The sequence below is a fragment of the Saimiri boliviensis genome, chromosome 2 (assembly GCF_048565385.1).
Source record: "Saimiri boliviensis isolate mSaiBol1 chromosome 2, mSaiBol1.pri, whole genome shotgun sequence".
Taxonomy (NCBI): domain Eukaryota; kingdom Metazoa; phylum Chordata; class Mammalia; order Primates; family Cebidae; genus Saimiri; species Saimiri boliviensis.
Genome location: NC_133450.1, coordinates 121,762,509 through 121,780,567, shown reverse-complemented (window position 1 = coordinate 121,780,567; position 18,059 = coordinate 121,762,509). Strand labels below are relative to the sequence as shown.

Sequence of the window (18,059 nt, the reverse complement as noted above, 5' to 3'; positions counted from 1 at the left end):
TTCCAGTTGGAGGAGAACTAGGAAAAAATACAGCAATCAAACTCAAAGTGGGATTTTTGCATAGAATGATTTCGTGGCATCCCACCGTCACATAGTTCCCTATTGTCTCTTTTCCGGATCCACAGTAGCCAGATATTTTTCCCAATGGCCTTTCCAGATATTTCAAATGATTCAACTAAATATCAATTTTTATGACTTAGTAATTTGCCTTACAAGTAAAATACAGATATTCATAAAAGAAATAAAAATTAAGGGTTTTAAATATTTACTCCTTAGTTTGTGAAACACTTTTAAAATTTCACAGCTTGCTGCCAGCAGGTTTTGTAAGTAAAGGGAGTGAAAACCTTTTTCAAAACATCTTGAAGGGTGAAAGACTGACACGAGGAATACTTAAGGATCAAAGCTTGTTGTTAGGGGGAACACAATAGTGGAAAGAGATGTGGGCACTGTTCTCTTGCAGTGGCTAGGAGAAAGGAATCAAACATGAGGGGAGGGAAAATAGCTACAGAAACATCATCCGTTTCGCTTTTCTAATGGAGATTGTCTAGAATAAAAGGGAAATAGCCTCTAATTATTATTAATTTCAGTCATACAGATATTATGAATGATACTTGTTGTATGCCACCAATGCCATACATTTTTCAGAGGATAATGAACATGTTCTGATTCAAGCTTGAAGGACTCATACATTTCTAAGTGTATTTTGATTAGAAAAACTGTTAAATACCATGCTGCCAGAAGCCAGGGAATTTTTAAATGCTAGAAATTATTGATTTCACAGAAGGTGTTTGAAAAAAACTCTTCCTGTTTCCAGAGTTTACATGGAATAAATGTTGAGACAAGTTTACATCAGACAGAAGATAGTAATGAATTTAGAAGTTATGTAACAACACACCACAAAAGTTGTAACTTGGCTGATTAAGAAAATCTCTCTGTCACTGAGATCTGAGATTTACAAAGTGCATCAAAAGCCAATTGAAATGATGTGTACTCAAATTCATGACAAAATCTTTTCATTTTGCTACTAAACCAACCATTTGTTTTTCTTTTCTTCTCAAACCTCGGTTGTAACTATATATTCTAAGCAAATTGTTCTAAGACCAAACCCAGTTTATTCGTTCAACTACCTACTGCTCTTTGGCTTTCTATTAAAAGTTCTGTGGCCTTTGAAAAACGAATAAACAAAAAACCTTCACATTGTTCTTCTAGCTTTACCCATTCCAGAAAGTTAAAAATTTTATTTTGCATGCACCTACCTGATATTTAAATAGATGTCTCTAGCACAGCTCTCATTTAAATTGGTGTATCAGAAATAATGGTGACCGGAGAGTCAGAAAATGGGAATTGAAATCTTGTCCTAGGAGTGTGAGATGGAGTAATTTACTGAGTCAATGTATGCTTCCAATTCTTCATATATAAAATAGGGGAATTGATTTAGATAATTTTAAGATCCTTTCCACACACACAGTATAATACTTGAGCAGTTTATGAAGGTAGAGACAACCACGTGAGAGTGAAATTAGGTGAATCCCTTGCCTAATTTCTGGGGAAAGGAGGCTCACAATCCTTGAGACCTTTGTATTTATGACAGCTATATTGATATGAAATGATTTTGTGCATTACATGGCAAAAAAAAAGAAGATCAGCTGCTGCTTGGGGAATAAACAAATGCTCAAGTTGCAGTGGGAGTTATTAAAACATTCAAGTTGGTTTGGCCATATTTAAAGGTGAATTACAGAATATGTGATTGCTCATAAATGCTTCATGTACATGGCATAGATGTGATGGGCTGGGAAGATATAAAGAATAACCTTTATCTTGGACCACAGCAAAGAGAAGTCAAATAGTTTCTATTGTTTGACTTATGAGGCTACAAGTGTTATCTCTCAGTTACTCCATTAATAAAGGCACAAGAATTGCTTGAACCCAGGAGGCGGAGGTTGCAGTGAACGGAGATTGCGCCACTGCACTCCAGCCTGGGCAACAGTGAGAGACTTTTTCTCATAAATAAATAAATAAGGCCTGTGTCTCCACATTGGGAAAAAACCTGATGCAGAAAATAATAAAATGAATGTTTAAGAATTTAAATTTTGTACTATCCACTTGTGTCATTATGGAGTAATAGAAGAAAAAAGGGAAAAGTGAAAACATTCTGGTTTGTAAATTCTAACTATGTAAAGAATGTTACGTAATCATCAAAATTTTAACATCTCCTAAAAATCAGAATAACAATAAAATTTAAATGCCATCCATACTTTAATATTTCTCTATTAACAAGAAAGTTTTGAATATTTACATTTCCCAGAGCTGGTATTTATAAGGTGAAAAGAAATAACTTGATGAAACTGCATTATATGCCTCTAGTGTAATATAAAGAACATTGAATCTTTGATTTGGAGGCCTGAGTTTACAAGACTTTATTCACCACATTATCACAAATTTCAGTTTCCTCATTAGTAATGAGGGCTAAAAAACAAAGCATTGGTATATAAATACATTAAAAGCTACTAAATCAGAGAATAAAAAGACGAACCCTGCATAAAATGGGAAAAAGTGCAAATAGCAATTATCTATATAAAATATTCTCAAACTCTTTTATAAGAACATATTCTGAAATTCATTGAGATACCACTTATCACCTATCATATGGTAAACATTTCTATCAGGCAGCAAAATTCTAACAGCTGGAAAGCCTACTCTAGATGATGCTACAGTGAGGTAAAGCCAGAAGGAATATGAAATGATAAAATCCTATGGAGGAATACTTAACTATATACATATATATTTAAATATATATATTTAGATTTATCTCTAAGGAGAGGGAGATGATAGGGGTCAAACAGGACTCACATGTTGAGATCTCAGGTATAAAATCAAAACACCTTTGATTTTATCTACATTGTTAGTTTTGACTGAGGTTAAGAAATAGAGTTCAACTTAGAAAGCAGAGCTAACATGCATTGTAGGACAAGGCATTTGCGATAGGAATTCAAACTTGAAGTTGTGGAAGGACTTAGGAAAGCAAAGACGTGAAACAAGGAGCTGCAGAATCAGAGGGAGCGATAGCCAGTCGATTGAAGAAACCTAGCCCATCTAGCCAATGAAGTATAGGTTATGAAAGGAGCAAAATTTAGAAAATTTTGTGGTGGAAAAAATTTTGTAAAGTTGTTACATCTGAGGATCTGCAGGCAGGCAGCCTGAGGCTACTGTTGATTCTCAAATTTAGAAGTTGGGAAAAAGTTGGACACAGAGTGAAGTGGCTAAGAGCAAAACAAGCTGTTGGCACCTCCGCATCTGTATAACCACAATGGTCAGAGGGTAATGGCTGGTGCTTTAGGCTGCTTTTCAAATTCCAAACAAATTTATTTTTAGACAACTCCAATCCAGAAAGACATAGGGAAAAGAATTCTGGGAACTGTAGTTCTCAGCTTAACCATTTTGACAATAGAAAGATGCAACATATGCCACTTTCCAGTTTATAGGAAAGACTCATGCATTATTAACCTGGGAGCTCATCTGGTACTGGAATTTTCAGAATGGCTTTCCTAACATATCTTTCTCCTCACCTAGAGTGTATAAAATGGCTGTGGTCTGGCAGATACTCCATATTTACTAATAATATTTTATCATTCTCTATTCCTCGTGTGTGTGTGTGTGTGTGTGAGCACATGTGTGTCTGTCTCTCAGTGTTTCTTTGTATTTATTTATCCTGGGACCCTGAAGAATAAAAAATTTATATGTACATATATATGTATATATACACATACATATGCATATATATGTGTATATATATATATATATACACATATATGTATGTATACACGTGTGTATGTGTATATATATATATATATATATATATATATATATATAGAGAGAGAGAGAGAGAGAGAGAGAGAGAGACAATGCTGGAGTCCTGCATTGACTTTTTTTTGTACTTTACGTTCTGGGGTACATGTGCAGATCATAAAGGATTGTTGTGTAAGTACTTATATGGATATATGGGAAGGGGGTTTGCTGCCTTCATCCCCCCATTGCCTATACCTGGCATTTCTCCTCACATTACCCCTACTCACCTTCCCCACCCCCTGCTGTCCCTCCCCTAGCCCCCCAGCAGACCCCAGTGTGTGTCTCATTCCCTCCCTGTGTCCACATGTTCTCATTGTTCAACACCTGCCTGTGAATGAGAACATGAGGTATTTGATTTTCTGTTCTTGTGTAAGATTGCTGATAATGATGTTTTCCAGATTCATCCATGTCCCAACAAAGGACGTGAACTCATCCTTTTTTATGGCTGCATAGTATTCCATGGGGCATATGTGCCATATTTTCTTTGTCCAGTCTATCACTGATGGGCATTTGGGTTGGTTTCAGGTCTTTGCTATTGTAAACAGTGCCATGATGAACGTACATGTGCGTGTGTCTTTATAACAGAATGATTTATAGTCCTTTGGGCATATACCCAGTAATGGGATTGCTGGGTCAAATGGAATTTCTATTTCTAGGTCCTTGAGGAATTGCCACACTGTCTTCCACAATGGTTGAACTAGTATACACTCCCCCCAAAAGTGTGTAAAGGTGTTCCTATTTCTCCATATCCTCTCCGGCATCTGTTGTCTCCAGATTTTTTAATGATCACCATTCTAACTGGCATGAGATGATATTTCAATGTGGTTTTGATTTGCATTTCACTAATGACCAGTGATGATGAGCATTTTTTCATATGTTTGTTGGCTTCATATATGTCTTCTTTTGAAAAGTGTCTGTTTATATCCTTGGTCCACTTTTGGATAAAGTAAATCTGTTTTAGTTCTGTGTAGATTCTGGATATTAGCCTTTTGTCAGATGGGTAGATTGCAAACATTTTTTCCCATTCTGTTGGTTGCAGTTCACTCTAATGATTGTTTCTTTTGCTGTACAGAAGCTCCGAAGTTTAATTAGATTCCATTTGTCTATTTTGGCTTTTGTGGCCATTGCTTTTGGTGTTTTAGTCATGAAGTCCTTGCCTATGCCTATGTCCTGAATGGTTTGCCTATGTTTTCTTCTAGGGTTTTTATGATGATAGGTCTTATTTAAATCTTTAATCCATCTGGAGTTAAAATTTTAGTGTAAGGTGTCAGGAATGGTCCAGTTTCTCCTTTTTGCACATTGCTAGCCAATTTTCCCAGCACCATTTATTAAACAGGGAATCCTTTCCCTATAGCTTGTTTTTGTCAGGTTTGTCAAAGTTCAGATGGTTGGAGACATATGGTGTTGCTTCTGAGGCCTCTGTTCCATTGTTCTATGTCTGTTTTGGTGCCACTATCAATGCATGGACTTTTAAAACTTCTCTCATGTGTGGCATGTGATACTTCTAATCACATTACGTTGAACAAAGTCAGTCATGTATCCAAGGTTCTGGTAAATAAAGAGAGAGTTATACTCTTCTCACAGTGTGGGAGGGTTCCTGAAGGGATGAGCCTTATACAAAAAGATAACCAATTTTGATTTTTTAAAATTCAGTCTGCCGGATACGGTGGCTCGCGCCTGTAATCCCAGCATTTTGCGAGGGGGAGGTGGGCAGATCCCTTGAGGTCAGGACTTTGAGACCAGCCTGGCCAACATGATGAAACCCTGCCTCTACTGAAAATATAAAAATTAGCTAGGCATGGTGGCTCATGCCTCCAATCTCAGCTACTTGGGAGGCTGATACAGGAGATCACTTGAACCTGGGTGGCAGAGGTTGCAGTGAGCCAAGATCATGCTACTGCACTCCAGCCTGGGTGACAAGAGTGAAATTCTGTCTCAAAAAGAAAATATTCAGTTTACTACATAGACTTCCACTGGATACTAATCATATTAATATTCCATGAATAAAAATATTCATGATGACAGTTACTTGGAAGTCTCATTTAATTAATTGCAATCACATTCACATTGCTGGTAATTTAGTCCAAGATATCTCCTTAACTCCATTTCAATTAATGATCTGTATTAAATTTCTCCCTTCTCCAAATTATCTAAATAAATTCTTACAAAATACTCCTTTCAAATAATCATAATTCTTTCCACTATGTTAAAATGATCCCTTATCTTTTATATCAAGATAAATTTTTGGAAAGACATTCTTATTCTTCTAAACTGCTAAGTATACTGTTTCATGGCAAATACGTTGCACTGTTTTCCCTCCTCATGCATTTTTTTTTTCTTCTGCCAGTAGATATTTTAGTTTGTATCCTAAGTTCACGGTATGTCTCCTGCAAGAACACTTGCTTGATTGATTCTGCACATCACCTTTTTATTTTAACTGAAGTCTACTTCATCCATGGTCTCTGAGAACTGGCTGAACACTAGGTTTATTAGGTTGCATTTTTCACCAATTGTTTTATTTATAGGTATTTAATATCGTCAAATAACTGTAAATTACTTGAAGCAGAGGCAAATGTTTTGGATTTTGTTCTTCATTGCTTCTAATATACTATTAGATAATCAAGAGTGCTTATTAGAATTAGTTGACTGGATATTTCCTGCTGCTGTTTGAAATCAAGACTGTCCCAGCTTCTAGTCCCTGAGTCTCTCAGGTCCAGGTGAAAACAATCATCATAAATTCCCGTAAGAATCTTGAAATATCTTTCCTTTGTGAGCTCAATAATGCCATTTTGTTTAATAAATCCCATTGCAAGATGATGTCTTGTTCAATTCCCAAGTCCCTAAAACATCCATTTTATCCACAGCTGTTACACAACTAATGATTCAACTAGGTCATTTATTTATTTTTAAAATTGCCCTCTCTGCTCTGTCAGAGCCTGCTTAACACTGGGTAATTTAAAGCCCTGGTTCTGCTATAGATTTGGTAAGTAAAAGTGTTTTACAAATGAGTTCTACTGAAATATTTTAAATGTTTGCCCTTCACACTCCCATTTCCTAATCCCTATTCCATGAAGCTGAGGTCAATACAACAGTTTACATATACTGACATTTACAGAAGGATTCAAACAGAGGTAAAATGAAAGAGATTGATCTTTGAGCACTTTCCCATAAAAATGTTCCTATATATTCTTTAGGATATAAACTTTTAAATCATAGAATGATAGATATTTGTAAGGAACATGTTCATATTTTAATTAAAAGAAAGGACCAAAAGATGTTAAATGACTTTCCTTTGTCTATATGACTATGTTGTAATAAATCAGTCTTCTTTCTCTGGATGAATATCAACAAAACTAACTTTTTATGTGTTTCTTTTTAGTTTCAAACAGAAAACTTTATCTGGGAATACTTTAACAGTTCATCTCTGGAAATTTACAAGAGCTCTACAACTGTCCATTGAAACTTCACTATAATGTTGCCTAAGAGCCCTTACAAGTGATACAATTTTTATATGTTTTTGTCGGGATGTCTTTACGGACAAATTCCAAATGACTAAACATATATGTGTATGTGTGTTTCACACATTGTCAGCATAAAGTAAGTGCTTACTGTTATCTTTAGGATTACATAGATGAATAGATGGACAAACAGGTAGGTAGGTAGGTCTGTTCAGAATGATATTATCTTGGTTGGATTGCCATTTAGTACCAGAAAAGAAAGTGTTCTTTTCAACACCTGTGATTTAAGGAGTATTTTGCCATAAGCTCCAACATTCCATAATTTCCTTTCAATCCAATATACCAAATGAGAAGAATGGAAAGAATAGTTAAGATAAATTTTATAGAGAAAATAAAATTTCTGAAAACAGATTATTAGATGAATCTTTTTCTCCTATTGGATCTGACTTTCCTCTTTTTTTTTCTTTTGATACAGGCTCCTACCTGTAAATCAAGACAATGGATGTGGCCAATAAGTCCACCATGTCTGAATTTGTTTTACTGGGGCTCTCTAATTCCTGGGAACTGCAGATGTTTTTCTTTATGGTATTTTCATTGTTTTATGTGGCAACAATGGTGGGTAACAGCCTCATAGTCATTACAGTTATAGTGGACCCTCACCTACACTCCCCTATGTATTTCCTGCTTACCAATCTTTCAATCATTGATATGTCTCTTGCTTCTTTTGCCACTCCCAAGATGATTACAGATTACCTAACAGGTCACAAAACCATCTCTTTCAATGGCTGCCTTACACAAATATTCTTTCTCCACCTTTTCACTGGCACTGAGATCATCTTACTCATGGCCATGTCCTTTGACAGGTATATTGCAATATGCAAGCCCCTGCACTATGCTTCAATCATTAGTCCCCATGTGTGTGTTGCTCTCGTGGTGGCTTCCTGGATTGTGGGAATCATGCATTCAATGAGTCAGGTCATATTTGCCCTCACATTACCATTCTGTGGTCCCAATGAGGTAGACAGCTTTTTCTGTGACCTTCCGGTGGTGTTCCAGCTGGCTTGTGTAGATACGTCTGTTCTGGGCCTCTTTATGATCTCAACGAGTGGCATAATTGCTTTGTCTTGCTTTATTGTTTTATTTGATTCATATGTTACGGTCCTGGTTACTGTGAAGCATCATTCTTCCAGAGGATCATCTAAGGCCCTTTCTACTTGTACAGCTCATTTCATTGTTGTCTTCTTGTTCTTTGGACCGTGCATCTTCATCTACATGTGGCCACTAAGCAGCTTTCTCATAGACAAGATTCTGTCTGTGTTTTATACCATCTTTACTCCCATTTTGAACCCAGTAATCTATACGCTGAGGAATCAAGAAATAAAGACAGCCATGAGGAAACTGAAAAATAGGTTTCTAAATTTTAATAAGGCAATGCCTTCTAATTATTTTTCATCTTATCTTTTAGTTCTACTTAACTGCTAGCTTTTACCTTTAAGGCATTAATTGTCACAGTTTTCGTGACACAGAACATTAGTGTCAATGCTGTGTTAGGCTCTTCTTTCTAGAGAGTTCTTATCAAATTGTAATTGCCAAGAATTTGTGAGGGCTCAAGGTCAGTGAATGTTGAAATTATTCTCATGAAGATGAATGTGTTCAAAATACATTTGAAATTTCAGAAAAGCAAGTTAATGAGAACAATTTATTCTAGAAGCAAAGACTTTAAAAATTTCAAGAGTGACAGTTCCAGTTAGAAAATTCAATATCAATAATCAATGTATTAGAAAAGAGGACCAAGGAATGAGAAGAAGAAATAGAGATTAAAGCAGAACTAGGAGATAATGACAATTACACGCAGTTAGAAATTGAGTCATTCCGTGAGATGCTTCTAAAGTATGACAAACTAGTGAGATTCTATCATCCTTAGAAACTCCATACAGAAAAGCAGTGATTTTTGACATACTTTCCCAAGCCACTCCTACTTAACATTTAAACCAATTTGTGATCTCTTCTATTAAAGAAAACTCTAGGTATATTTTTATTACACATGTTAATGATGTCCATAAAAATGCTGTAAGTCACTTTTAGTTCATCATCTAAGCAATACGGTCATGATATTTCTTTCTGATAATGCAGAATTGAGTAGGCAGGCTGGAGAATTCTGCAAATCAGAAAGCATTATGTAATAAGTTGCAGAGCAGTACACTTTGTTTTGTATAGACTCTATGGTTACTTAATTCCCAAGAAGTTAAAGCTAGAATTAAGAGACACAACTTATAATGGTTGAATTCATGGAAAGTCCATGCTTTCATTTTAAAGTGTTATATTGCTTTGCATTTTGGTTACTTTTTTCTTGAAATATTTGGATGTAAAAATAAGAAATCTGCATTTAGTAATATACTGTGAATGTAATAGGCATGGTTTTGTACACAAATAGGTTTTGTTACTATTATAAATAAGCCTGGTAGGGTCAATATTTGCTTTACTGTATGCAAATTATCACTACCACCTGCTGCTGGTACTTACTGGAATTGCAAGTGTGAAAGAAACATAATTCTGTATATCCTGCTTTGCAAATCATCTTTAAATGATGGCATACAAATGAAATAACATGAGTTAACTGTTATTTAGAATTTTCTAAATGATATTGATAAAATATAGTGTCCTATATATGATTCAACATGTATCCACAAATGGAAAGATATATTGCAACCACAGTATTTGATAATATCAGGTTGTTATTTTCTGGTATGATTGAATAAATGGAGAAGACAAACAGAATTCATTAATTATCATTTATGAGAGACAATTAAAATAGAACATTCTTAGATGTTCATTTTAAGCAAAATTAGAAAAGGAGTGTATTTTTCTTTATCAGTTTTTGTTTTTTTTCTTCATTAATGTACTAAAAAAATAAGGAACAAATTTACACCTTGAAAGTTTGTGATACTGTGTTTAAAGCCCGAGTAGCTTTGAAATTATTAGATAATAATGTCTACAATATTAACATAAAACATTCTTATGTAAGCACAAAATTAGCATAATTCTATTTTAAATAGAGAAACAAATAGGCCAATTTAGGTTTTAAGTGTGAACTTTCTCTTAGTTGCAGTTATATGTACAAATATGTTCAGATTCAAGGACCTTGTTTATGTAGAATGTTTTATCTGGTGTTTAAAAAATACTCAAAATAGTTCTTTCAGTTGATATATTCATTTGTCCAGGGAGTATTTAAAAACTGTACTGATTTTTGCAATATAAAACTGTGGAATCTTTTGGAAGAGATGCTATTGATTTTCAGTGCTTTTGTGGGGAATTCTAAAACTCAAGAACATTTGCCAACATACTCTCAAAGGTGGAGCTATAAGGCAAGTCAATAATGAGATTGAGTAGTTGGACTGATAGTAAATTTCTGTAGCCAATAGAAAGGATTACAGAAAGCCACTGGAAGACTTAACATGTATAAATGGAAATATCTACCCCATTTCTTGGTGGCTTAGTGTGAAGAGTCAATATTCATGATACCTCTTCATGTTATATAGACACTTAAAAAAATCTTAGTTAGATCTCTGGTACTCATGGTGGATGGTTTTCCTTCAAGGCCCTAGATTGGGACATATCTCTTAGACAAGATGCTGGCACTCTTTTACCAAGGATACTGCAGTGACATGGCCATGGACTCATTAAGCAATAGTAATGATGGTGCCAGTTGCCACCAGAGTATCCAGAAACAGAAATGACGTTCTGCAGAGAATAGAAGATAAGCAGAAACTAGTTAATGTAAATGTAACAGGACAAGTATAGTTTTAAGTGATCTTCACAATTTGCAATAACACAATTGAGGGAGTTCCAAAGCATTTATAAGCAGACCGTGCTGACAAGCAACCTCATCTTCTTCTAAGTGTTTAGGAAGCCGTGAAGCTCGACAATAGTAAAAAATACTAAATAATCTTAAGCAGAATAACTGAATGCAGATGGAAAAATGTTAAAAATCAGGTACAGATGAAAACAGATAAAGTGTAAATTTTAATATGTGGAGGAACTGGATATATGTAATAGCAATAAAAATTTTAAATTATGTTTGTTTCTGAAAATGCTTAAGAAAACTCAGAATAAATACTATATGGTATAATGATGGTGGATTTATATAAAGCTAGTAAAGCTTAAGTTTTAGAACTCCTCCTTTGCATGGATTTCCTCCAAGGCCCTAGAATGGGACCTGACAACCGTTTTTTTAGTTATTTTGATTTTTTTTTCCTAAAACAGATGTTCTCAGACTGTATCAACTTTAGGTCTAGCTTGTCCAACCCATGGCCTTCAGGTTGCATGCACTCATGAGGTGGCTTTAAATGCAGCCCAACACAAATTTGTAAGCTTTCTTAAAACATTATGAGATTTTCTTGTAATTTTATTTTTTAAGCTAATCAGCTGTTGTTAGTGTCAGTCTATTTTATGTGTGGCCCAAGACAATTCTTCTTCCATGTACCCCAGAAACTAAAGTAAAATTAAAAAAAAAAAGAAAGAAAGAAAGAAAAAAAAGTATTTTCAAACTTAAGAAGTCTTCTCTACTCATGCATTTTTAAACAACAGAGTTAAAGCAAAATTGTTGAGAGAGTTGGAGTAATTCTCTTATCTCCCTTTTCCCCCCCGATACTATTTTCCATGATTTTCAGATGTATGTGTCCATTGAAAAACAGAGAGAAGAAAACAGCTGGGGAAATCTAATTCATGCGAACTTCTTGCATGTACGCTTAGATGCTAATGAAATCCACTAAGCAATTTGATAGTTTTTCAGTTTATAAGTTTCTGTTATGCTTTGTTGTTTGGAATTATTTTCAATAATTTTGCTTACATCTATGAGATAAATATGTACAAATTATTCTAGAGTTAGCAGGACCAACACTCAAATGAGATTGAAAATATCTATGCGATCATTGATTGATGTATTCTGCCTGTATTATTGCTGATGTAATTCAATTGACATGTTTTTCTCTCTGATTTTTGTTTCTCTCTCTCTCTCTCTCTCTCAAATTTCAGTATCTACTCTACTAAAATATTACACTTTCATTTTTTTTTTTTTTTTTTTTTGAGACAGAGTTCCGCTCTTGTTACCCAGGCTGGAGTGCAATGGCGCGATCTCGGCTCACCGCAACCTCCGCCTCCTGGGTTCAGGCAATTCTCCTGCCTCAGCCTCCTGAGTAGCTGGGATTACAGGCACGCACCACCATGCCCAGCTAATTTTTTGTATTTTTGGTAGAGACGGGGTTTCACTATGTTGACCAGGATGGTCTCGATCTCTTGACCTCGTGATCCACCCACCTCGGCCTCCCAAAGTGCTGGGATTACAGGCTTGAGCCACCGCGCCCGGCATACTTTCATTATTTTTTACTCTGATAATTTATGCTGCCAATATAAGGAGATGTATACTTGTTTTTTTTTTTTTTAATAAAAATGTTTTAGGACTGGAGGTTCCAGGTTTTTTCCATTTTTATGACTACTAAATGCAAGACCATTGTTAATTTGCCTATCTTTTTTCTTTACCTTTTAACTGTACTAGGAATCTGAAGCCATGAACAAAAGCTAGATTTTTCTCCTTTTTCCCACTTACCACTTGTTAAAGAAAACTTAAAGGAGGAGAATTTTTTTTTTTAGTTTGAGACTAGAAATAGTGATTTAATTAGTCATTTTTAAATATAATATATTTATATTTAATTTTTTTCTTGTTAGAGTATACTTATATTGGTTGTCCCATAGTAAAGAAAACATAAACCACTGGGCAAATTAAGCAGATTTAATACCATGTATTAAATGCTTGTGAATAATTCAAAGACTTACAGGAACATGCATTGCAGGCTGGCTGCTATTGCATTCCAGAGCACATTAACCCAGTAGTGTGATGTAAAGGAAAAAGGCAAAAAGCCTTGATGTCACTGCCACTCCTTCATCACCCTCAACACTCTCAAAAGTGGTGAATAGTCACTGGACACAGGTACGGCTGCCACAGTTGCATTCCCTCACATCTCATCATCATCTTGCTTACCAGCATCAATTACATCAGTAGATGCCTTCTGCCTCACTTAGGCTTTTTAAAGCTCATTTGGTACATCTAATTGGTGGAATCTACTTTGCGTAGAAAACCTTGGCTTAAAAAATCAATTTGGAGATTTGAAGATTTTTATGCAAAAGAAAACATGCTAACAGAGGATGGATTGGAGACTCCATCAGTCATTAGCCATTACTGTAATATTTTTTATTATTACAATCTTTTCATTGCAGTGTAAAACCAAGATAAAGATATACAAATATGTTTAGCTTAATGAACTATTATAAGGCAAATTATGATATTTATATTTATAAATATAATTATATATTTATAACCATTATAATCACATTTCAAGTCACAAAATAGAACTTTGCAGGCTACTCCATTCTGACTAGTGTAAGATGGTATCTTGTATGGCTTTAATTTGCATTTTTCTAATAATTCGTGGTGTTGGGCATTTTTTCTTGTGTTTGTTGCTATCTGTGTTTCTTCTTTGAGAAGTGTTTATTCCTGTGTTTTGCCCAGTTGTTGATAAGGTTGTTTGCTTTTCTCTGGTTAAGGTGCTTGAGTTCCTGGTAGATTCTGGATATAAATCCCTTGTTAGAGGAATAATTCATAAATATCTTTTTCTCATTCTGTAGATTGTCTGTTTATTCTGTTGATTATTTCTTTGGCTGTGCAGAAGCTTTTTAGTTTGTTTAAGTCCTTTTTGCCTGTTTTTGTCTTTGTTGCAGTTGCTTTTGGGGTCTTCATCACAAATTCTTTGCTTAGACCAATGTCCAAAATACTTTTTCTAGGTTTTCTTCTAAGTATTTTATAGTTTCAGGTTTTACATTTAGGTCTTTAATCCATCTTGGGGTAATTTTTGTATATGGTGAGAGGTAGGGGTCTAGTTTTATTCTTTCACTTTTTGCTTGGGATTGCTTTGGCTATTTGGGATTTTTTTTGTGGTTTCATATGAATTTTAGAGTTTTTTTTCTAACTCTCTGAAAAATGACATTGGTATTTTGATAGGAATTGCATTAAATATATAGATTGCTTTGGGTAATAAGGTCATTTTAATGATAGTTATTCTTTTAATTCACGAGCATGGAATGTTTTTCCATTGTTTTGTGTCATCTTCAATTTCTTTCATCAGTGTTTTGTAGTTCTCCTTGTAGAGATATTCCACCACCTTGATTAATTGTATTTGTAGGCACTTTATTTTTGTGTGTGCTATTGTAAATGTAATTGAGTTGTTAATTTGGTTCTCAGCTTGAAGCTTTTTGGTGTATAGAGATGGTACTGGTTTTTGTGCATTGATTTTGTATTCTGAGACTCTCCTGAAGTTGCTTATCAAGTCTAGGAATCTTCTAGAGGAGTCTTTAGGGTTTTCTAAATATACGATCATGTTATCAACGAACAGATAATTAACTTTCTCCTTTCCAATTTGAATGTCTTTTATTTCTTTTTCTTGCCTGATAGCTCTGGAGAGGAGTGCCAGTGCTATATTGTGTAAGAGTATATGTTTATACACATTAATTCTTTTCTTCTAGGTTTCTAGTTTGTGTGCATAGAGGTATTGATAGTAGTTTCTTATTATTTATTGTATTTCTTTGGTGTGAGTTGTCAGGTCATTTTTATCATTTCTGATCGTACTTATTTGAATTTCCTCTTTTGTTTCTTAGTCTTGCTAGTGGTATCAATTTTGTTTACTCTTTTGAAGAACCAATTAATTTTTGTTTTATTGATTACATTGTATCCTTTTTTGTCTCAATTTCTCTTATTTCTGCTTGGACTTTACGTATTTCTTTTCTTTTGTTAATTTTGGGTTCGGTTTGTTCTTGTTTTTCTAGCTCCTTGAGGTGCAGCATTATATTGTTAACTTGAGATCTTTCCATCTTTTTGATGTAAGCATTTAATGCCGTACAATTTCCTTCTAGCGCTGCCTTTACTATATCCCAGAGACTTTAGTATGTTGTGTCTCTATTTCATTTATTTCAAAGAATTTTTACAACTTTCGTCTTGATTTCATAATTTACCCAGAAATTGTTCAGGATCAAGTTGTTTAGTTTCCCTGTACTGGTGTAGTTTAAAAAAAATTTTTTTTTAAATTTTTTATTTTTATTGCATTTTAGGTTTTGGGGTACATGTGAAGGACATGCAAAATTGTTGCATAGGTACACACATGGCAGTGTGATTTGCTGCCTTCCTCCCCTTCACCTATATCTGGCATTTCTCCCCATGCTATCTCTCCCCACCTCCCCACCCCCCGTCCCTCCCCCATTTCCTCCCAACAGACCCCAGTGTGTAGTGCTCCCCTCCCTGTGTCCGTGTGTTCTCATTGTTCAACACCCACCTATGAGTGAGAACATGTGGTGTTTGATTTTCTGCTCTTGTGTCAGTTTGCTGAGAATGATGGTTTCCAGGTTCATCCATGTCCCTACAAAGGACATGAACTCATCTTTTCTTATGGCTGCATAGTATTCCATGGTGTATATGTGCCACATTTTCCTTGTCCAGTCTATTGTTGATGGACATTTGGGTTGGTTCCAGGTCTTTGCTATCGTAAATAGTGCCGCTCTGAACATACATGTGCATGTGTCCTTATAATAGAATGATTTATAATCCTTTGGGTATATACCCAGTAATGGGATTGCTGGGTCAAATGGAATTTCTATTTCTAGGTACTTGAGGAATCGCCACACTGTCTTCCACAATGGTTGAACTAGTTTACACTCCCAGCAACAGTGTAAAAGTGTTCCTATTTCTCCACATCCTCTCCAGCATCTGTTGCCTGTTTGTACTTTTGCTAGGTTGAAGGAGAGTAAAGCTGTTTCTCTAACTATATTTGTGATTATCTTTAAAAAGTTTTTACAAAGGGTAAAATTCACTTTTAGTTCTGTATATTTCTATGGATTTTGACAAATGCATAGAGTTATTTGTCTACCACTACAGTTCCACACAGAATAGTTCCATCACCCAAATTTTCCTGGTGCTATTTCCAAAAACATAACTTCTTGCCACCTTCTACACCCCAGAAAACAATGGATTTCTTTTTCATCTCTGTAGTTTTGCTTTTGTTCAGATGTTCATATAATCATGCAGTGTGTAGCTTTCTGGAATCTGGTTTCCTGCTGGCACTTTAGCAAAATGTGTGTGAAATTTATCCATATTGTTTTGAGGGTCATAGTTTATTCTGCTTATTGATGAAGAATATATGGGTGGTTTCAACTATTTGGCAATTAACAGTGACGTTGCTACAGATGTCTACGTTTTATGTGAACCTAGGTTTTGATTTCTCATGAGTAGATAGCTAGGAATGAGATGACTGAGTCGCATGGTAGTAGTATTTTTAAAGACAGCTTTACTAAGATATAGTTGATATGTAATAAACTGAATGTATTAAAGTGCACAATTTGATGTTTTGCCATATGCCCATAAAATGTCTCTATGATCAAAATAATGAACGTATCCATGACACCAAAAGTTTTCTCCCATCCCTCCCCAATCCACTACTTGTTCTATTGTTTTTCCTTGGTCTGGCTTCTTTCACTCAGTATATTTATTTGAATTTCATCCATTTTGATATGCATATCAATATTATATTTTTCTTTATTGCTTAGAAGTAGTTCCTTGTTTGGGAAGACTATAGTGTATTGATTTATTCACTGTCAATAGACATTTTTATTGTGCCTAGTTTTTGTACTTTATTTTTCCATTATATGGTTATGTACTTTATTTTTCCATTTTTAGCCAAATAATGAATTGAAATGTCTGCATCATATTGTAGGTGTATGTTTAACTTTTTAGAAGAAATGGACAGACCCTTTTTCAAGTGCTTACATTATTTTATGTTCCTACATTCCCATGAAAATTTCACTTCCTCTACATGTTTGCTAAAATTTGTTACTATTTGTCTTTTTAATTTTAGCTTCCTCACAAGTGCGGAGTTGTAACTAATTGTATTTTAAATTTGCATTTTCCTTATGACTTATTATATTGAATGTATCAGACCTAATTTAAGTGGGACTATGTTGTTAAAAAATGTTTTCCATATTTATACTATCTTCCCAAACTTGTATAATACTAATGTCAACCTCAAAATGTGTAAGGTGCAGAATTAAAAGGAACAAGAGAGAAACTTGATGACCATTGTTAAAAGATTTCAATAAAATCTTCATTCACTTTTTGTAGAAATATGTAGCTATCTGTGTCCATTCAGGAGACAGAAACCATGCAACAGATTAAATGATTTTGTATAAAGAATGAACTATAATGGAAAGGTAACTATAAGATATAAGTAAACTCTAGGTGGGGTGACCTATAGCAAAGATAAATACTCAAGGAACTGCAATCTTAATAGACGTTGTTAAGTTTCATTGGGAAATGAATGGTTCATCTCATTGGTGAGTAAAAAAGCTCACTGATTTGGCTAGGTCAGAGCTGGTCTCCAATTGCTGGGCAACTAATAGCCCACCTTTCATGCAAGCTGGGGAGGAGGAGATCAGAAACCAGTGGACTGGATGTGCAAAGGAAATGTAGGTGCTGGCATGGGTAGGAACTCTTCCAAATGGGGGACCCTGGTTTCTGTGTAAAAGGGTTCCTGAAAGATTATCACCAGCCTATGGCTGTGAAGTTGTAGAGAGATCAAGTTTTGGGCCTGTGGCTTGGACAGTCTCCACTGGTGTTCCTCACACCTGTGTTACTGCCCCCAGCTGATGCTTGAACTGGTA

At 34.9% G+C, this 18,059-nt stretch overlaps 1 protein-coding gene across 1 annotated transcript; it reads left to right on the top strand.

The window, feature by feature from the left end:
* Positions 1 to 7,802: 7,802 nt before the first annotated feature.
* On the top strand, positions 7,803 to 8,786 carry OR4K2 (olfactory receptor family 4 subfamily K member 2). Its single transcript, XM_003935820.1, has one exon. The coding sequence runs from the start codon at positions 7,803 to 7,805 to the stop codon at positions 8,784 to 8,786; it is 984 nt and encodes a 327-aa protein (XP_003935869.1).
* The last annotated feature ends 9,273 nt before the right edge of the window (positions 8,787 to 18,059 follow it).